This window comes from Chinchilla lanigera, unplaced genomic scaffold (genome assembly GCF_000276665.1).
Source record: "Chinchilla lanigera isolate Chin_1 unplaced genomic scaffold, ChiLan1.0 scaffold00083, whole genome shotgun sequence".
Classification (NCBI taxonomy): Eukaryota; Metazoa; Chordata; class Mammalia; order Rodentia; family Chinchillidae; genus Chinchilla; species Chinchilla lanigera.
Genome location: NW_004955484.1, coordinates 3,177,104 through 3,198,654, shown reverse-complemented (window position 1 = coordinate 3,198,654; position 21,551 = coordinate 3,177,104). Strand labels below are relative to the sequence as shown.

General features: G+C 51.9%; 1 protein-coding gene across 1 annotated transcript in view; it reads left to right on the top strand.

Moving 5' to 3' along the window:
* The window catches only part of St3gal2 (ST3 beta-galactoside alpha-2,3-sialyltransferase 2), a gene marked incomplete in the record, with an annotated part of 54,220 nt that overhangs the window by 31,779 nt on the left and 890 nt on the right, over positions 1–21,551 (top strand). Inside the window, 6 exon segments of the mRNA XM_005403478.2 lie at positions 9,696–11,005; positions 13,276–13,469; positions 18,222–18,401; positions 19,126–19,171; positions 19,425–19,544; positions 20,884–21,551. Of these exon segments, the coding sequence (XP_005403535.1) occupies positions 10,667–11,005; positions 13,276–13,469; positions 18,222–18,401; positions 19,126–19,171; positions 19,425–19,544; positions 20,884–21,057 (1,053 nt within the window).

The window sequence follows — 21,551 nt, the reverse complement described above, 5'->3', positions numbered from 1 at the left end:
AGAGATTTTCTTTTGGCGGGGTGCATCACTGTGTTGCCAGGCTGACCTTAAACTCCTGGGCTCAAGTGACCTCAGCTCCCACACAACTGAGACTACAGGTGTATACCACCACGGCTGGCTTGGAAGGAATGCATGTATACATATATAGACCAGCAGGGCATGGTGCACACCTGTAGCACTCGGGAGGCTAAGGCAGGAGGACCACAAGTTTAAAGCCAGCCTGGGCAACTTAGCAAGTTGCTGTCGCAAGGGATATGAGCCCCTGGGTTCAATTCCTAGTACGTGCGTGCACACACACACGCACACACAGACCATAGCGTTGCCTCTGGCTAGTAGGTAACCCTTCCCCAAGTGGGCTCTTCATCCCAGACCCCTCTTGCTGTGCAAGGATTTTGCTCCTCAGCCTCCTCCTTACATCGTGAACTTGTCCTTCTTTGTGAATTAATTCCCATCAGCGTACACACACTGTGCGGTAGCTCCCGACATAACCCTCACACCGCCGTGCCCCTTTCTTACATTCTTGCCCCCCATTTTCAGTACTGGAAATCGAACCCGGGGTGTGTGCACTGAGCTACATCCCCAGACATTTTTTTTTTTTTGAGACAGACTTGCTAAGTTGCCTGGGCTGGGTTCAAACTTGCGATCTTCTTACCTTGGGTGAAATTACAAGCATGCACCACTGCCCCTAGCTCCTTCCTTCTTTTTTTAATAGCACTTTTTATTAGGATATAATTCACATACTATACAGTTCACCCACTTGAAGTGGATAAGCCAGTGGGGTTTGTCTGTCTGTTTGTTTTGGTACTAGAGATTGAACCCAGGGAACACTGAGCTATACCCCAGCCCTTTTTATTTTTTATCTTAAGACAGGGTCTTGATAAGTTGCCCAGGCTGGGCTTAAAACGTCCATCCTCCTTCCTTAGCCTCCTGAATAGCTAGGATTACAGCAGTGTATCACCAAGCCCTGGTAACTCAGTGGTTTTTAATCTGTTCACATGGTTGTGCAGATGTCACCACAAACAAGTTCATTTCATCACCTGGAAAGGAAACCACCCCAGCAGCAGTTATTCCCTCTTCCCCAACCCCAGGCCCTGGCAACCAACAATCTACTTTGTATCTCTATAGATCTGCCTATTCTGGATTTTTGCTATTGTTGTTTTGAGTGAGACAGGGTCTCACTATGTAGCCCAGGCTGGCCTTGAACTCACAGTGGTCTTTCTGCCTCAGGCTCCAGAGTGCTGGGGTGACAGACATGTGCCATCACAATCAGCTTTTTTTTTTTTCCCTGAGAAAGCTCTTTTGCTATGTTTTCCAAGCTGGCATTGTTCTCACTAACCCAGGCTGGCCTTAAATGTACAGTGACGCTCTACCCTCCAGCCTCAGCGTCCAGAGTACTGGGATTACCGGCATGCTCCAGCATGCCTGGCTATTCTGGACACTTTTATATAAATCATCCAATGTGGGGCCTTTTCAGACTGGTTTCTTTCACTTACCACAATGTTTTCAAGGTTTATGCATATACTAAGATGTATCAGAACTCTTCCTTTTATTTTTTATGGCTGAGTAATATTCTGTTGCACAGCTATATTACATTCTGTTTATTAATTTTATCTGTTGATGGAACTTTGCATTGTTTCCACTCTAGAGCTATTATGAGTAGTGCTGGTATAAATCATTTTTGTGTGTGTGTGTGTGTGTGTGTGTGTGTGTATATGTATGTGTGTGTGTGTGTGTGTGTGTGTGTGTGTGTGATGATACTGGCGATACAACCTAGGGGCACTCTATCACTGAACTACATTCCTTGCTTTTTAAATTTGGAGATAGGATCTTGCTAAGCTGCCTAGGCTTACCTTGAATTTGCAACTGTCCTTCAGCCTTTCATGTAGCTGATATTACAGATGATATCACTGCACCCAGCGTGTACAAGTTTTTTTGTGGATGTATGCTTTTATTTCTTGTGGGTATATATCTAGGAGTGGAATTACTGAGCCATAAGATAATTCTTTTTTTGTTTTGTTTTGTTAGTCATAAGACATTCTGTGTTTAACCTTTTGAGGAACTGCCAGACTATTTCAGTATTGCCACCAGCAGTGTTTGATGGCGACCGTTTCTTATTTATTGTAGCCACCCTAGTAGACAGGAATTAGTATCTTGATTGGGTGAGTTTTTCTGGTTTGGGGGATTGAATTCAGGGCCTTTGCACAAAGCTATGTCTGCAGTTGTTCCCCCCACCCCTTTATCTTTATTGAGGCAGTGTTTCACTGAGTCATCCAGACTGGGCTTAAAGGTTCTGTTTTCCTGCCTCAGCCTCCCTGAGTGTTGGGGTGGCAGAAGCCAGTCACCACGGCCCGGGCTGTTTGTTTCCCTGAGAAAACGAGTGTCCCTTCCTGTGCTCATTGGCATCAGGCCTTGTGAAGGTTGCACTGGGCCACACCGTGGGCGGCCTTCTCTCCTGTAAGTGAGCCCCTCCCTAGATCATTTCTTTAGTTCTGTACTTTTATTTTATTTACTTATTTATTTTTTTGTCCTTTTGAGACAGGGTCTCGCTATGCAGTTCAGGCTGGCCTTGAACTCACTTTGTAGCCCAGGCTGGCCTCAAACTTGCAATGATCTTCCTGCCTCAGCCTCCCAAGTGCTGGGATTACAGGCATGTGCCACCACGCCCAGCTAGTTCTATACTTTTAAAAATGGACTGTGCCCTGATGACTCTCAGATGTATCCCGCTGCTTGCCCACATCCCGGAATTTAAGATGTGTGTCCAACTGCCTGTTGTCATTTGCACATGGGAGTCTAAAAAGCATTCTGAATTTATCCCATCACAAACAGAAGTCATATTTTTCCCACCCAAACCTATAAATTTCCTGTCTTTTCTGTGTCAGCAAATGGTATCCACATCCGCCAGCTTGCTCCGGCCACAGCCTCAGTGCCTCTCCGATTCCTGTCTCTCTCCTGTCACCCGCGTTCCCCGCCTCCACCACCCAGCACTGCCAGCACGCCTGTCTGGTCCCCTGCTCAGCCAGCACAGTAAAATGTGTTTTAAGGCCAAGGAGGGGCACATTCCTATAGTCCCAGCTAGAGACTGAGATAAGAGGACTGCAAGTTTGAGGCCAGCCTGGGCTACAAAGATTTTGTGTCAAAAACATAACAAACAAACAAACATGTTTTAACAACAACAAAAATATTTTTTAAGAAGCCAAAGGCTCAGTGGTAAGGCGTGTGCTTAGCCTTACCACTGTGAGGCGCTCAGTCTGATCCCCAGTACCCCTTCCCCCAGATTCAGGTTTTATTATGAAATGCATCACACATAAAGTATGTGTGTATGTGGGTTGTTTTTTTTTTTTCTTTGCAGTACTAGGCCTTAAAGCCAGGATCAACACAATGAGAGTTATATTCCCAGCTCTTTTTTTGAGCTGGGAGGCGGGGTTGTTTGTTTTTTGAAACAGGGTCTCACTATAGTTCAGGCTGACTTTGAACTCACTATGTAATCTAGGCTGGCCTTGAACTCACTGTGATCTTTCAGCCTCAGCCTCCCAAGCCCTGGGATTGCAGATGTTCATCATCATATCTGACCCCAGCCATATACTTCCTTTTTCTTTTTTCTTTTTCTTCACTTTGTAGTCCAGGCTGGCCTTGAACTCATGGCAATCCTCCTGCCTGAGCCTCCCGAGTGCTGGGATTACAGGCATGTGCCACCATGCCTGGATATTTTTTTATTTTGAGACAGGGTCTTGGGTCTTGCTTAGTTGCCCAGGGTGGGCTTGAATTTGCTATTGTCCTGCCTCAGCCTCCCAGAGTACTGGGATTATAGGCACATCTAGTTTATATATGTACTCTTTAGAGAGTGAACATAAAAATGACTCTTGAGTCTCCCACTAGGATTAAAGGTAATATATTACCCAGTGCTCCCGAAGTCTCTGTGGGCTGCTCCTTGATTTTACTTACCTTCCTCCCCCTTCCAGAGGAAGCTCCTGAGTTCCAAGTAGCTCCCGGGATTTCCGGTATTGTTTTGTTATCTATACATATAGCATAAACAATGTCTTCCTTATCTTGGAATATTTTTAAACTTTTCACAGATTCATGCTGTGGGCAGTCATCCATGATTTAATCTTTTTGCTCTACATATTTTTGTCATATTCGTCCCTGTTGATGTCTGAAACCGGAGTTCAGGCATTTTTAAGCATGTCTTAAATGTACCACAATTTAGCCATTCTCTTTTGATGGGCATTTGGGTCATTTGCAGTTGTCAAGTATAACAGTGATGCCGGTTGTGGTGGCACACACCTGTAATCCCAGCACTCAGGAGGCTGAGGCAGGAGGATCGTTGAGAGTTCAGAACCAGACTGGGCTACAAAGTGAGCTCAAGGCCAGCCTGAGCTACATAGCAAAACCCTGTCTCAAAAAGACAAAAAAAAAAAAGTATTACACAGTGCGATTGAGAACATTCTTACACATATCTCCTGCTGCACATGTACATCTGGTAGTGGAAAGACAGAGAAATACACACCCACCAGAACGCCTACAATTAAAAGATTGAAAACGTCAAGGTTGTAGAACAAATGAAACTCTCATACATTACTGGTAGGAATGTAAAGCACGACAACCACTTTGGCAAATCATCTGATCACTTCTAGTAAAGTTAAACATAGACCTTCCCTAGGACCCCAACTGTTCCTCTCCCAGGTGTTTACCTGAGGAGAGTATGTGTCCACTAAAAAGACCGGTACAGGGGATTCATGGCAGTTTTAGTAATAACCCAGAACGAGGAGCAGCTCAGTGTCCAGACCTGGAAAAGAACTGAGCGTTTGGTACAGCAACATGAATGCATCTCCAGAACATCATGGTGACAACATTGCACGTGTTCCCGAGGGGCGCGGGAGCAGGGACAGCTCCTCTCTGGTGCCACAGCTCAGAAAAGCAGAGGGGCAGCTACAGCACGGAGCAGAGGGAATCCTGGGATGGGGGAAGAGTTCTGTGTTCTAAAGAGGGTGGTCACATCGATGAGCACATAGGTAAAAGTTGTCAGACTTTGTCTTTTTTTTTTTTTTTTTTTTTTTTTTTGGTACCAAGAATCGAACTCAGGACCTTGCGCTTGCCAGGCAGGTGCTTGTGCCGCCAAGCTATATCCCCGGCCCTGTTGTCAGACTTTGTATTGAAAGATCTCTGCATTTCATAGTATGTGAATTAAACTACAAAAAAGAGGGCCCTTTAATCCTAGCTACTTGGGAGGCTTTGGAATACAAGTGTGAGGCCAGCCTGGGCCATTTGTTTATCTATGATTTTTAGTTTTTATTTTATTTTACGAGGCAGGGTCTTGCTATGGATTTCAGGCTGGCTTTGAACTTGCAGTGATCTTCCTGCCTCAGCTTCTCCAGTGCTGGGATTACAGGCATGTGCATTCCTGGGCCATTTATCAAGATCCTATGTCGCAAGGAAAAACTACAAAGACTGGAGATGTAGCTCAGAGGTAGAGTGGCCCTGGGTTTAGGCCCCAGTACCACAAAAGAGGAGGGGGTCATCCCAAGTGGGGGACAAGAGTCACCTGAGTGAGTTCTGGGGAGGAAATGAAATGGTACATTTAATCCTGTTGTTGGGTTTGGCTTAAACTTTTTTGTGGGGGGCGGTGTTTCCGGTACCAGGAATCAAACTCACGACTTTGCACTTGCCAGGCAGGTGCTGTGCTGCTGAGCTAAATCCCCAGCCCCTTGGCTTAATCTTTAACTCTGATTAGTATGACAAGAAGACAGAATCCACCTTGGGGTGAGAAACCATTACTTCCCAACCAACCCAACCCTGAGGGAAAACAATTTCTGAGGACATGTGCCAAGACCCTGGGCAGTCACGAAATAAACCCAGGACTGAGAGGACTTTGTGGTCTTCCATTCTACGAAGACACCATATTTTCTGTGAGAAAGGTGTTTTTGTTTCGTTTTGTTTTTGTGGTGCTGGGGATCGAACCCAGGGCTTTGTGCATGTAAGGCAAGAGCTCAGCCACTGAGCCATATCCCCAGCCCAAGAAGGTGTTTTTTAATTTGCCTTAAAACAGCACACATACACACCCCCATGGGGATATACTCATGTCCATTTTAAGTAATGTCAGGTTATCTTCCAAAACATACCCGTTTCCATTGCCACCCATGCGTGTCACTGTTCCGTGTGTGTGTGTGTGTGTGTGTGTTTTGTTGGGAATTGAACCCAAGGCCTTTGCACTGAGCTGTTTAGTTCCCCAGACTGGGTTCCAATTTGCAATCTCCTACCTCAGCCTCCTACAGTACTGGGATTGTAAGTATGTAGCACTGCACCCAGCTCCTCAGTGTTCTTTTTTTTTTCTTTTTTCTTTTTTCTTTGTTTGAGACGGGGTCTCACTATGTAGTTCAGACTGGACTTGAACTCACTATGTAGCCCAGGCTGGCCTCAAATTTGCAACAATCTTCCTGCCTCAGCCTCCCAAGTGTTGGGATCACAGGCATGTGCCACCATGCTAGCTTCTCGCTTTTTCTTTCTTTTTTGTTTTTTCTTTCCTTCTTTCCTTCTTTCTTTCTTTTCCTTTTTGTCTTTTTGAGACAGGATCTCCCTATGCAGTTCAGGCTGGCCTTGAGCTCACTTTGTAGCCCAGGCTGACCTTAAACTCACAGCAATCTTCCTGCCTCAGCCTCCTGCGTGCTGGGATTACAAGCCTGTGCCACCATGCCCAGACCTCACTGTTCTTAATACTTCACATTCTTTCCAAAGTGTTGACCCTGGGAATATTTTAAACAGTTTAGTCTGAAGATCCATTTTAAAGTCAAAATCAGGTCATGACACGTTCTTTCTCAGAACCCACCCATCACATTTGTAACAAATCCTGGTCAAGCCTCCTGGCTTCCTCTCACAAACTGGCTTAATGCTGTGCTCGCTCGATGTCTTGCTCTCTTTCTTTTGCTTTTCTTTTCTGCTTTGGGATGCGGGGGATGGAACCCAGGGCCTTGTGCCGCACCCCAGCTCCATATCATGCTTTTAATAGGCCAGGTTGGTTTCTTCCCAAAGCTTTTGGTTTCTTTTCTCCTCTTGCAGGTCTGTCATTTCCCTGTACAGCACGTGGTAACCACCTTTGTCTTTGTGGTCCCCGACTGTAAGCTCCTTGCGGCCTGCACTGGGTGTATCCTGTTCTCCCCCATGCCCCCATGTGGTGCTGGCTCCTGGGTATCTTTGGGGTGAACCCAGGAGTACAGGCCTGCTTCCCTTCATTGGCAGCAGACGCTGATGCAAAATGTGTACCCTGCCCTCAGCATTTTATATTGGGTAGTGCATGGGCTTGGCAGGAACAGAGTAAAAGGAAGAAGTCCTGGGGAGGCAGTGGGCCACAGGTGGAAATGAGACAAGAGGGCCAGCTCTGGGTGACTGCTGGATTTTTAATGCGGGTCAGAGGCCTCTAAGGCCTTTTGTCCTCAAGGCCTCTAAGGCCTTTTGCCTTTTGTCCTCAAGACAAGTTGAGCAGCTTCCGCTCCCAGTCACATCCTGGACATGGGGTTCCGGGAGCAAGGGCTTTTGCCAGGGACTTCAGTCCTCTGCTTTTCCTGAACACGTTGAACTAGGCATTCTCCTCTCTTCAGTAAAGCCGTGCAGTTACCTCAGATGCCCCTGTGTTGCTTTAGAATCCCCAGGAGTTAGTGACGTTTCTGGCTGAGATGTTTCCTCTGGAAGCCTCCTATGCCAGCTTTGACCAAGTCCCGCCTTCACAGTGTCACAGTGGAGCTGCCACCCACAAACCAGGTCTCCCCAAAGGTGACTCCTCTGTCACTTGCCTGGTCTGCAAAATCACTGCCTCCCAGGGACTCATACACCATGGAGGGCTCTCCTGGGTCCAGGAGTCTGGGAGCGGCACCCTGTACCCCTGTGTGCTTTTCCTTACACTGGCTGTGGAAAAAGGCAAAGGGAGAGCTGGCCCTGGCTTCTTCCCAATCCTCTGTTCAGCCAGAGGCCACTCGTAGATCATGATCTGCTAAGTGGCCAAAGAGAACATCGGAAGAAGCACATTTGAGTCAGTGCTGCTGGTGGTGAAGCTTCACTTGTGACCCTGGGAAGCCGGCTTGCGTCCGTCCTCCCTCTCCCCTCTGCCCCTGCATAGCTCAAGGAGCACCAGGCCGCTTCCTGTGCCCTGGCCCATCCCAGGCTCTGGAGTTTGCTGGGCCTAGGCTCAAAGCTCACCGCTGCTCCTGAGGTCATGACTTGTAAGTGAAGGAATCCAGTTCTTTCTCTTCTGTGTGCATCCTTTCCCTCCCCCTGAGGGATCTCCCTGCAGCGTGATGGTTCCATTCCCTAATGGCTTTGTGGTTTGGCTTTGCCCCAGAAATCTGAGCTACTACGAATGGAGGAGACAGCTGAGTCTCTTGAACACATGGCCTCAGAGACCTGTGCAGCTGGCAGCAGCAGCCAGTGAACCCCAGCAAAGCTGGCTGGAGCTTGCAACCAGGAGAGGGAGTGGGCGCAGGGCTTCCAGGCCTAGGGGCTGGGTCAGAGCTAGCGTGGGCCGATTTGGAGAGGAGATAGTGTTAAGAGATTGCCAAGGCATGGATTCAAGTTCCTTTCCTCAAGGCCGATACCCAAATACTGTAAAGGTGGCCTCTTCTCCCTGTTCTTGTCCGCCAGGGCAGCTTGGGGTCTCCGCCCTACCAGAGATCCCGGTGTTCATTTCACCCTTGAGATATAACAGAAGGCAGCCGCCTGGAGGGCTGGCCACTGGGTCCTGCGTCTGGCAGTTGCGCCTCCTGACACAGCTGGATCCCGCACCGCACCCATATCAGGAGGATTGTTCATAGTTCACCTGTGTTTGTGCCATCCTGAAAGCGTCTCCCATATAATCCACACTGGCCAGAGAAGAGGGCTAGGTTGCGGGACTTGGGCCTAGCCCTCCCTTTTTACTGGAGGCCCCTGAGCACATTGTACTGGGGAGACCTGTTCAGTCCCCTAGGTCCTCTGGGCCATTTTCTTTTCTGTTTTTTTTTTCAGGGGGGTGGTACCAGGAACTGAACTCAAGACCTCATGCTTGCCAGGCAGGCACTGCACCACTGAGCTAAACTTCCAGCGCCCCCGCCCCCACCCCCCTGCTATATTTTCTTTTCTTTTCTTTCTTTTCTTTCTTTTTTTTTGAGACAGGGTCTTGCTGGCCTGAACTCACTATGTAGCTCAGGCTGGCCTTGAACTTGGGGCGATCCTCCTGCCTCAGCCTCCTGAGTGCTGGGATTAAAAGCATGCACCACCACGCCCGGCTGTTGAGCTGTTTTCTTGTAAGGTTCACCTGAAAGGGCAGGGGATATAGCTCAGTGGTGCAGCACCTGCCTGGCGAGCGTGAGGTTGTGAGTTTGGGAAAAAAAAAAAAAAAAAGTAAAATAAGTTTCACCTGAAAGTTACCACGCAAACTGCACTGAACCTAGTACTTCAGCACAACTTACTCTGGGAAAATCGATTTACTGTAGGTTTTGTTTACCTTCTGGCTAATAAGTGAAGATGCTGGGCCGATCTAGCCCCCTGAGGTCTGGGAGTCAGGAGAGCACGCCGTCTTTGCCTAGTTAGAGGAGAGAGCCCTTTCTTTCGTCCCCTCTCTGATTAAGTGGGCCTTGTCTCCGGCTAGCTTTGGCCCCTCTGAGACTTGGGGGCGGGGGCGGGGAGAGCCTGTGTGTTTGTGTGATTTCTCTGCACATTCTTTTTCCTCTCCGCAGTTCCAGGGTCGTGCTGCGGCAGCCTGGCGCCTGACGAGTGAGGGGGACCTGCCAGGGGATTACTGCTGGCGCGAGCTTCGGCAGGACAGACTGGCCTCGGGGCAGCCACCGAGCCCAGACCAGCAGCTCCAGGAAGGAGGCCTGGGCCCTGGTGGGGAGCGCTCCGCACACTCTGCTGACCCAGCTGGCTTGGATGCAGTGCTCGGCGAGCAGCAGCTGTTCCCAGCCCCGGAGGACCCCACAGCAGGAGTAGGTGCTCCGTGACCCCTGCCCCGTGGCAGCTGGAGTGTGAGCGCCACTTGGATGAAGAGAGCGGCACTTGGATGGGACGCAGTGGGGTGGAAGCCAGCACCAGGAGATCTTGGTCTCTGCGGCAGTTACAGGGCTTCTGGGTTCCCTTCTGTCACGGGGAGGGGAGCCTGCTTCCCCTGCCCTGGCAGCCAGGTTGGGAAGGGCTCTCGCAGGGAATGCGGCCCCTTGCACCTGAGTGCGCTCTGCTGTGATCAGAGCTCCGGGGCTTCCCCGCTGCGGGGCACGAGGGCCTGCCTCAGCGTCTGCTCATGAGCCACAAGGACCCCAACTGCTCCACACTGGACCTTTTCAAGCCACCAAAGAGGGGAAACTCCGGAGCTGACAGCCGGCGATCTCAAGGGACTAGAGAGCTGGCATGGACTGACCTCGCCCTCACCAGGGCGGCAGGAGAAGCAGAGCCCTTGTGGCCCAGCTAGTGACAGAGACACCGATGAAGCCCTAAGCAGGGGCCACCGTGGCTCAGGGACAGGGGTGCCACTCCTGCCAGCGAGCTTTCTCTTTACATAGAGGGAGGGACGGCTGGCGAGGGTCTCCTGCCACAGCACGCGCCCCTATGCCCTTTGCACGTACTGTCCGAGCAGGCAGGCTGCGCCGTGGCCAGCCCTTCGGTGGACTGGGGAAGGAGTGGCCGCGGTGACAGCCACCTGCCCGCCAAAGCCATGAAGTGCTCCCTGCGGGTGTGGTTCCTCTCGGTGGCCTTCCTGCTGGTGTTCATCATGTCCCTGCTGTTCACCTACTCGCACCATAGCATGACCACCCTGCCCTACCTGGACTCCGGGGCCCTGGGCGGGACGCACCGGGTGAAGCTGCTGCCCGGCTATGCTGGCCTGCAGCGCCTCAGCAAGGAGGGCCTCTCCGGCAAGAGCTGTGCCTGCCGCCGCTGCATGGGTGACACCGGCGCCTCCGATTGGTTTGACAGCCACTTTGACAGCAACATCTCCCCCGTCTGGACGCGCGAGAACATGGACCTCCCTCCAGATGTCCAGAGGTGGTGGATGGTGAGACCCGTGGCTCTCCCGCCTTCCCTTTGCTGTCTCCTCTCTAGGACCCGGTCACCTTATTTTGGAGTCACTGTTAGAGCCCCCTCTATGGCTTGGGCTTTCTGTCTTCTGGACCGTAGCATCTTAACAAAGTGGAAGGCCTGCTTGTGGGATCATAAATTATTGAAGGGCAAAGTGAGCTTTGGCCTGAAAATAGAGAGAGAACTAGTATTTTTCGATGCCTATAGGAGCTCAGCACAGATAAGAAATAGCTATTGGCCCAGGCAGGTCAGACAGAAAAGGAGCAGCCCACGCTCAGCCCCAGCCAGCGCCTCTGTGTGGTGGTGTGGCTGACACCACTGCATCGGTGGACCTCTTAGGAGACCCCAGGAACTAAATCTTGAAACTAAATATCCTACTGCGAGTGCGCTGGCTCAGAGTAATTATGAATACCACCGGAGCTGCTCCTGGTTCTTTACGTTTGCCGGAAAGACTGCTCAAGGCTGAGATTAAAAAGTCCTTGCAGACTACCCTCGGGGTTAAGGGAGGTTGAGGTCTGCCCAGTCTTCAGGTCCTGGCATCTTTTTGCTTCTCTTACTGCCCTCTGCCCAGAGCCCATCGTTTCTGGAGCAGCCTCCGCAGGCTGCAGTGCCACCCGGTTGCTGTCTGGGCCGAGGTGGAGCCTGTAGGCTGCTCACGTTCCCCGCTTGGAGAGCAACGCCGAGTCCTTGGTTTCCCCAGTCAGAAAATGGGAGCAGGGTGACTCTTCTTTCTCTTGCTGTCAGGAACGCTGTGGACACTGTGAGGATGAGCTTGTGTGACAGGTTTATCAGAAAACCCCAGGTCCTTCATTCTGGCCCAGACTCAGAGACACCCAGGACCTGGGTCTGCAAAGCAGGGGCTCCTAGGTGCCTCCCAGGTCCTTATTGCAACCAGAGCCTGGAAGATTCCTGCCTGCTGCTTGTAGTCACAGCCTCCATTTATGGGAAACGCAAGGCTCTGAGAGTGGCCAGCGTCTGCCTGAGGTGGCATCATCTCAGTGTGGCCACGTAGAGTCAGAACTGGACTCTGGGCAGAGGTGGATGCTTGGGAGTAGGACAGGCCTCCTCCTCACGGGCATAAACCCAGCGGCTGTTAGAGCACTGGACATGTCCCTTAGTTGACATGTTTCCCTGCTTCCCATAGCCAGGCTCCTCCAGAGATCTCTGGTCCTTGAGGAGCTCCTGCCTGTCCACAGACTCATGGGGTTGGGTTGAGGTGCCAGTATTTTAAAGCCCTCGCTATGGGCCATGTACAGTTTACTAAGTTCTTGTAAAGTAGTTCCATTAGAAACAGCTGGTCAGTGAGGCATAGCGGCGCATGCCTGTAATCCCAGCACTTGAGAGGCTGAGACAAGAAGATCGCTGTGAGTTTGACGCCATCCTGGGCTATGTAGTGAGTTCAAGGGCAGCGTGACTACATAGTGAGAACCTGTCTCAACCAAAAGGAAAAACAAAAAGAAACACCCAGCTGTGTTGGCACATACCAGGAATTCAAGGCCAGCCTGAACTACATAGTGAGATCCTGTCTCAAAAAACCAAATAAGAAAAGAAAGAAATCAAGATATCCTATGTAAAATTCTGTTTAGCTTCTCTTGTATGGACCAAAACAGTTAGCTGAATTTGTCTCTTTCACACACTCTGTCGTCACTCTCTTCACTGCTGGGGAACAAACTCGGCCTCACACATGCTAGGCAAATGCTTTGCCACCGAGCCACCTCTGCATTTGCTCTTTTGATAGGGTGCGTGGGGTCCTGTCACTGTGGGCCGCTCTTCTCTACCATGCCAGTCACCTGCCTGGCGCTGATAAGCACTGGACTGCTCCCCCACCTCATTTTATGTTCTTTGACCTAGTGGTTTGGGTTCCAGCAGGTGGCAGGAGGTGTAGGGGACCAATTTTATTAAATCCGTATGCCTTTGAAAGGGTTCATGTGCCTTATTCCGGACTGGGCCTCTGTGACCCCAGCCATGCGTCTGAGACTCAGGGGTGCCCCCTACAGGCGATTAGGAAGGAGCCGAGGGAAAGTGCTGCGAGGCGCAGACCTGTGGGGTCCCTTAGGAAAGTGCGGAGTAACAGCCTTACGCTGAGCGCTCTCTCTCGGGGTCAAGGATCCTCTGTCTGGCAGGGTGCCCATCTCTAAGAAGTGAGGCCCGCTAGGAACCGGGTGGGAGGGCGCGATCCTCCCTGCTCAGGGAGCCCCGCCCCCTCGGCTGGCTTCCTCCTCGCTCATGGCCCTCTCCCCGCCACAGATGTTGCAGCCCCAGTTCAAGTCACACAACACCAACGAGGTGCTGGCGAAGCTGTTCCAGATCGTGCCTGGCGAGAACCCCTATCGCTCCCGCGACCCGCAGCAGTGCCGGCGCTGTGCCGTGGTGGGGAACTCGGGCAACCTGCGGGGCTCCGGCTACGGGCAAGACGTGGACGGGCACAACTTCATCATGAGGTGAGCCCCTGCCGGATGGGGCAGCCAGGCCGGGTCTCAGGGCGGGGTTTCAACTGCTAAGCCTTGCTTGTCACAGGCCAAGCTGCCAGCTGCCAGGGCTGCCAAGGAAGCAGACCCGGAGCCTTCAGGGACAGGCCAAGGGCTCCCTTGTCTGGGGAGGGTGGGCAGGTGACAGCGTTCCAAATCTAAATTTTGGTGGAGGCCTGCGCCAGCTTCCAGGGCTCCGAATTCCTTTGGCAAGAGTTGAAAACTCCCACCAGCGCCCGTTCCAACCTGTGTGTCATCCTCTCAGCAGTTAGGCCAGATATGAGGCTTCCACCCCAGCTGGCATCTTTCGTGACAGCAACAGGGGATTCTTGCTGGCGGGCTATGGAAGATCAATATCCAGGCCAGGCGTGGTGGCGCACGCCTGTACTCCCAGCACGTAGGAGGCTGAGGCGGGAGAATCATTGGGAGTTCAAGACCAGCCTGGGCTACAAAGTGAGCTCAAGGCCACCCTGAACTGCATAGTGAGACCCTGTATCAAAAAGACCAAAAAAAAATCGATGTTCTGGGTAGGCAGGAAGAGGAGCTGTCCCATGTTTCTTCTGGGCCTCTGGCCTTCTCTCCATCCTCACAAAGCTTTTAGGGACATCCTTGCCCAGCCCCAAACAAAGAAAGGCTAGGAGGGAAGCCGGGCGCATGTCCATGCCTGTGTCCCAGTGACTCAGAGAGATCACAAGTTTGAGACCAGCCCAGACAACCGGGAGACCATATCTCCAAATACAAAGTGTAGAGATAAGTCTAGAGATCCAGCTCAGTAGCAGAGCATTTGCCTCGTGTGTGTGTGAAGCCAGGATTTAGTCCCCGTACCTCAAAAAGAGAGAGAAGAAAGGGGCGGCGGGAGTGGGGAAGAGGGGAGTTAAACTGGGAGGGCGTTCTGTGCAGGCAGAGATCCAAGCAAGGGCGGCCTGGGCCTGAAAGAACACAGGGTGGACTCAGGGGCTCCACATGGCTGTTCTCTTGGTTCAGACCCTGACGTGGCTGGGGACAGGATAGGCCACGGTGGGGATCCTTCACCACCACTCTGTGGTAAAAGAACCACCTTAAGGATAAAGATAATGCCAGTCATGGTGGTGCACGCCTGGAATCCCAGCACCCTGGGAGGCTGAGGCAGAAGCATGGCACGTTCAAGCCCAGCCTGGGCAGCTTAGCGATGCGGTGAGGCTCTGTCTCAAAGTAAAAAACGGCTGGGATGCAGCGCAGTGCTGCTTCAGTCTCCAGGACTAGGTGAAAAAAGAGAATACCAGGCACAGTGGCAGACGTGTGCTCGGGAGGCTGAGGCAAGAGGATTACAAATTCAGAGCCAGGACTAGGGATGTAGCTCAGAGGTCAGGTGCTTGCCTGGCTTGCTCAGGGGCCTGGATTCAATCCCCCGTGCCACAGAAAGAAAAGACAAATAGAAAAGATACCAAAAACACCTGGTTTTTACCAAGCACCTCTTAGGATGAGCATCGAAGAAAGACCAGGTTTCCCAGGAGGTGGAAGGAGGGGCTTTGTCTTAGAAACTGTTGTCTCCATAGCAACACCGGCAGCAGTGTGTCCCCAAGGCTTTCCACATTCCTGCAAGGCCTTCTTCGAGCTGGGAGATGTGCTGGGTTGAGGGGAGAGGGTACTAGACCGCACCCAGCTCCCCAGAGCCACCTGGGATCATCCCCATCCTCCACTCAGTGTTCGATGCCTCAAACAGGAGGGGGACAGGATGGGAGCCGGGAGGGGCTCTGTCCCCCAGAGAGGCTGCTGAGGTTGGGGAACGCAGCCTCCCTTCCTCCAGTGTAGTCCCGGGCGTTCAGGGAGCCCAGGGAGCCACCGTCAGATGTCCAGTGTGTCCCCTTCACTGAGGGCTGAGGGGAGCTTTGATGGGGCACCTCGGGGTGCTTGGGAAGTGCCGGGTCGTTTGTCTAACCTCAAGAGCCTTGCACACTTAGGACACACGGGTGCTACCCGCTCAGGAGCCAGTGTGAGGTGTGGCGTTTTGGAGTGGACTCAGAGTCACCTATGGGGTGGAGCAACCCAGATTGTTATTGGCTGTTGGTCTGTGAGCAGTCAGGTGGTGGTGGGGCCGACTCTATTTATAGACCTGTCTAAATCCTTGACCAGTGTGACATTCTGCAGGGGAGAGCCACACTTCCAATGAGATGGGGGCCCTGCCTCCTGATGCCCCCCTCCAACCGTCTCCCCTGCCTCCTCTTTTTTTTCCGTTTGAGACAGGGTCTCACTGTGTAGTTCAGACTGCCCTTGACCTCACTGTGAAGCCCACACTGGCCTCAAACTCTGAGCGGTCCTCCTGCCTCAGCCTCCCAAGTGCTGGGATTACAGACATGTGCTAGCACACCTGGCTCACCTCTTTAAGTCCTCCAGATGGACTCCTCCAAATGGAGGTGGGCTGTTCCTGCCTCAGCCGGCCATCAGTGTATCTGCAGTGCCTACCGCAGGCCTGGATAGCAGGCTGTAAATGTACGAGTGAAGGAAAAGGCCAAGGCAGCCCGACACTGCGACTAAGTAAGAGTGTGTATCCACCCGCCCTGCATGTGTCCCTCCTGACACTTGGTGCACAGGGCCACGCACAGGGCTGAGAGGCAGGGGTTTCCCACACACGAGCTGGGGAGACATTAGAGAGACCCCTGGCTGCTGGGGCAGTGAGAAGGCAGGCAGTGGGTCCCAGAAGCCAGCCTGGCACAGTGCAGCCCTCTGCTCTGCAGGGCGGACTTAGCTCTTGGCTCTGGGGAGATGAAATTTGCTTCTTAGCTTCACCCGCATGAACCTAGAGCCAGCTTGTGCCCAGCGTGGGGTCGCTGGCCCAGTTTCCTACCTCTTGCAAGCAGCTGAGCAACGTCCCTGCCAGCGCAGACGGTGCATACTGTGCAGGCTCCTCTCCAGCGGCACTGCTGCCCGCAGAGCCCGCGGAAGGCAGAAGGCAGGCACAGACTGTAGCTGTGGTGGCTGCAGGACACCTGCGCCTGTGTGTGGAGCTGCTGCAGCTCCCAGCCTGTGCAGCCTTTCTCGGGGAGGGTAAAGATACTGAGAGAGCCCAGCAGGCAGAAGGACATTTCCTCTGAGGTCTTGGATCCATGACACAGAGGCAGCGTCTAGATCCTTATTCTGGGCATGAAGCCCTGTAGGTTCTGCAGGAAGATTCTAGGGATCTGCTTGAACCAGACTAGAACTGAGTGGTTAAGAACAGAGACTCAGCCAGGTCTGGTGGTGCCCACTTGTAATCCCAGCACTCTGGGAGGCTGAGGCAGGAAGACTGCAAATTCATACCCAGCCTGGGCAATGACTTTGCAATACCCTGTCTCAAAAAAAAAAAAAAAAAAATTAAAAGCTAGGGATGCAGCTGAGTGCAAAGGCCCTGGGTTTAGTCCCATCCAGTACTGGGAGGGAAAAAAACATTCTCTAGACTCTTTGGCCTCCACCCAAGGAACCCTCCAGAGCCCCAGGGATGGGAAAGGGAGGTGGGAGACACAGTGACTGACTAGAGGGGCGGGGCATCCTGACCGCACAGGTCTGGCCTCCGTGCTCCATCGCTGGGCGAGGAGCAGGAAGACAGCGTGGGCACCCACACCACAGGAGTCCGCAGCCGCTTTCAGGACCGGCGACATCTGCACTGGTTTTACAGAACCGGTACTGCAGCTGAGGAGGCCCCAGGGACTCGGCTCGCAGCTGAGGACTGGGTTCTGGTCACCCCCGCTGGGTAGTCCTGATTCCGCAGATGGCACTCAGGAGACAGGAGGGTCAGAAGATAGGACCAAGAGCTTTGTGTTCAGAGCAGGTTCACCTGCAATGTAAGGTGCTCCCCAAATATGACAGCTTGGATTGTATTTACCCAGTATTTTGTACCATGGAAAGGATGGGATGCCTTCTTGGCCTCTTTGTTTTTGTTGTTTTTTGAGGCAAGGTGTCTATAATTCAGGCAGGCTTTGAACTCACTGTGTAGCCCCAACTGGCTTTAAACTTGTAGGTGATCCTCCTTGCCTTAGCCTCCCTAGTGCTGGGATTACAGACGTGCACTTTCATGCCTGGCATTCTTAATCTGTTCTTTGTTCTTGGATTCACTGAATAGCCTGTACACATCTTTGCACATCTCTGCAACCATATTTACAGGATAAAGGTATAGAAATGGAATTTCTGAGTCACAGTATACATTCATTTGCATTTATTTTATTTTATTTTATTTTAAAGAGTAAAAGAAGGATAACATAATAATAGGGGGGGCTTACCAAATTACAGACAAAATGGTAGGAAATTATCAATGGTTATCGTTTTACATATTGTTATCTACAAAATAGTTTCTCAGGAACAGAGATAGACAAATAATAGTGAGTTAGAGACAAAAGAGATTATCAAGAGTTGTACTATATTTTGGTATCTTCAAAGTGGCCTCTAAAGAAAATAAATAGAGCTATACATGAGTGACCTATTGAAAAATCATTAACTATTCTCAATCATTTGCATTTTTGATGGATGGCACCTTATTGTCCCCTAAGGAAAAAAATTTGTGGGGGGTAGTTTTGAGACAGAGTCTTGCTATGTGGTTCAGGCTGGCCTTGAGCTCACTTTGTAGCCCAGGCTGGTCTCAAACTCACAAAGATCCTCCTGCCTCAGCCTCCCAAGTGCTGGGATTACAGGCGTGCGCCACCACACCCAGCCTCTAAGAATCTTGTATCAGTTTCCATGGCAGTTTCTCTGCATGTCGCTCTCTTTCCCCTGCAGGATGAATCAGGCGCCAACCGTGGGCTTTGAGCAGGATGTTGGCAGCCGGACTACGCATCATTTCATGTACCCTGAGAGTGCCAAGAACCTGCCTGCCAACGTCAGCTTCGTGTTGGTGCCCTTCAAGGCCCTGGATCTGCTGTGGATTGCCAGTGCCCTGTCCACAGGGCAGATCCGATTGTGAGGCCCTTTTTGGGCTGGGAGTGGAGCGTGGGTGACAGGAGCACTGCGGGGGGGTCTTGGGGACAGACTGCAGAATTCTCATTGGACATATGGCTGAGGAGACCCGTGAGGGGGCGCCCTGGGGCGGTGGGTTAGCGGCACAGCTGCTCAGCCCCACTCCCTGCAAGGGGCATCTGAGGACTGTCGTCAGAAGGCAGGGAGCAGTGTGGTGTCGGTCATCTCTCCAGGAGGTGCCTCCACACTCGGGGCTCTGCGTTCTGAGAACTTACCTCGGTGCCGTTGCCCCGTCACAGCTGGAATCATGGGAATTCCAATTCTCCTAGTTTTTTTTAAATTTTATTTTACTTTATTTTCATTGGTTAGTTGATTGAGACAAGGTCTTACTGAGGAGTCCAAGCTTGCCTTGAACTCACTATGTAGCCCAGGCAGGCCTTGAACTCATAGCAAGTTGAGCCTCTCAAATTCTGGGAGTACAGGCATGCATGTGCCTTGCACCAAGTATTTTCTTTTCAAGAGCTTTATCAAGATATAATTCACTTACTGTAGAGCTCCCCTATTGAAGGTATACAATCCTGTGACTTTTTTACCGTATTCCTAGAGTGGTGTAACCATCACAGTTAATTTTAGAACATTTCTATATTCCGAAGATCTTCAAGTTGATGGTGTGATCAGTGCCGAAGGGTAGCGGTGTCTCTGAAATGTTCTCTTTCTCTGTCTGCAGCACCTACGCGCCAGTGAAGTCCTTCCTTCGAGTGGACAAAGAGAAGGTCAGCTTCCCACCCCTCCCCTCTTCGTCTCCCTCTCTCCTGAGACCAGTGCTGCCCTTACCCAGGGTGTCCCAGTGCCCTTCTGGAACCTTCCAGATCCCCTCTGGATCCTCTGGGCTGCCCTGCCTGGCCCACGGGACCACGGAGCACCCACACCTGGGCCCTGAGCAGAGTCAAAGGCGCTGGCAGAAGCTGCTGCAGCCCGGCCCCGCCCCGCCCCGCCCCTCACGGGCCTGCTGATCCCTCCCCCCAGGTCCAGATCTACAACCCAGCCTTCTTCAAGTACATCCACGACAGGTGGACGGAGCATCATGGGCGGTACCCTTCCACGGGGATGCTGGTGCTCTTCTTCGCCCTGCACGTGTGCGATGAGGTGGGTGGGCCCCAGGGTGCCGCGGAAATGGCAGGACTGGGCAACAGAGGGAACTGAAGCTGCCCTTGCCCTTCTCCGGTCTTAGCAGAGGGATATTTTTTGTAGAGAAAAAACAGGGCTTCAGTCCCCCCACGCCCATTTCTAAGCTGTAAAGTATAGATTTGCACTTCTCAAACTTTATTACTTTCATGATGATACTAAATCTGAAATCACTTCATTAAAAAGGTAAATTTTGGTGGCATTAGCATACCTGTAATGCCAGCACTAGGGAGGCTGAGGCAGGAAGATCACAGAGAGTTTGAGGCCAGTCTAGTGTATATAGTGAGGCCAAGGCCAGCCTGAACTACATAGCAAGACCTTGTGTCCAAAAGCCAAAATAAATAAAAAGGTAAATTTATAGCTAGGTGTGGCACCTAGTCTCAGCTCCAGAGGAGGCTGAAGCAGGATGATCCCTGGAACCCAGGAGTTCAGGGCTGACCTGGGTAATATAATGAATCCTCATCTCTTAAAAAAAAAAAAAAAAAAGTTAAACTTATTGAAAAATGAAATAGAATGCTACTACCATGTTTGATATTCCTCCTAACGAAAAAAATAATCACAAATAAGATAGCAACCAAATGGTAATTTGAGCTGATTGCCTGCCACAACCCTTAGCCCTAGGCTTATTCTTTTATTTTATTTATTTATTTATTTTGATTTTTTTGAGACAGGGTCTCACTGTGTAGTTCAGGCTGGGCTTGAACTCACTATGGAGCCCATGTTGGCCTCAAACTTGATTTGATTATCCTGCCTCGGCCTCTTGAGTGCTGGGATTACAGGCATGTGCTATCATGCCCGGCTCCCCACCATGCCCGGCTGCCCTGGGTTTATTGTGTGTTAAAAATGCAGCAGGTTAGCCATTACAAGAACCACGTTTCACTAATGGCCAGGGCTCCTGTGACATGGGGGTAGTGTTCATGCTTGGCAAACCCATTTCTGTAATACTTAACCAGATTTCAAATACTAAAAGTACTCCATTTTAAAAAGGGAAGTTAGGGCGGGGGTCAGGGACTGAAAAAAGAAAAGGGAAGTTATAGAGCTGGGCATGATGGCGAAGTCCTGTAATCCCAGCTACTCTGGAGGCTGAGGCAGGAGGACACAAAGCTAGCAGCCAGCCTGGGGTACGTATATAGTAAGACCCTGTCTCAAAACTAAAGAAAGGAGGAAGTTGACAAGGGTTGGAGAGGAAGGAGAGCTGAAAGGAGCGCGGGCCGGGCCTGGATGTCCCCTGCGTCCCCGAAGTGCCTCCGGCCTCCCGGGCTGTGCCCAGGCGCGGTGACCCCGCCGCCCTTCCCTGCAGGTGAACGTGTACGGCTTCGGGGCCGACAGCCGCGGCAACTGGCACCACTACTGGGAGAATAACCGGTACGCGGGCGAATTCCGGAAGACGGGCGTGCACGACGCGGACTTTGAGGCCCACATCATCGACATGCTGGCCAAGGCCAGCAAGATCGAGGTCTACCGAGGTAATTGAGCTGGGCTCGCAGCGACCCTTCTCGCTCAGCCGCGCGTCGCTGAGGCCCGGCCCTCGCCTGGGCGTCGCCAGGCAATCGGGAACAGGCGGCGTGGCCTGGACCAATCATGCTGCCGTTTAGGGAGCGCTTGCTGTCCTCCGCCAATCACGAGACTTTGGGGGCTGGCCCGGGCCTGGCACCAATCAACGCTGCAGTCGGGCGGAGCTTCTGTGTCTCCTAGCCAATCATGCGACTCAAGGAGAACTTCCGGCATTGGGACCCGTCTCCTCCAATCAATGGCCTTGGGAGGCGGGCCGGCGGCCGGTCAATCCCCATCCCTTCTGCTTTTGATAGGATTTTGTTTTCCCGCTTTTTAAAATGTAGAGGTTGCTTGGGCCTCGATGGAGTACTTTTCTCAGGCTCGACGAGAGGAGCGCCTCGGTTGCTGGCCGGCGGGTTCCAGCGGGGGCCCCGGGAGGGGGTGGCGGGGCGGCGTCGGTGAGGCCGGCCGGGT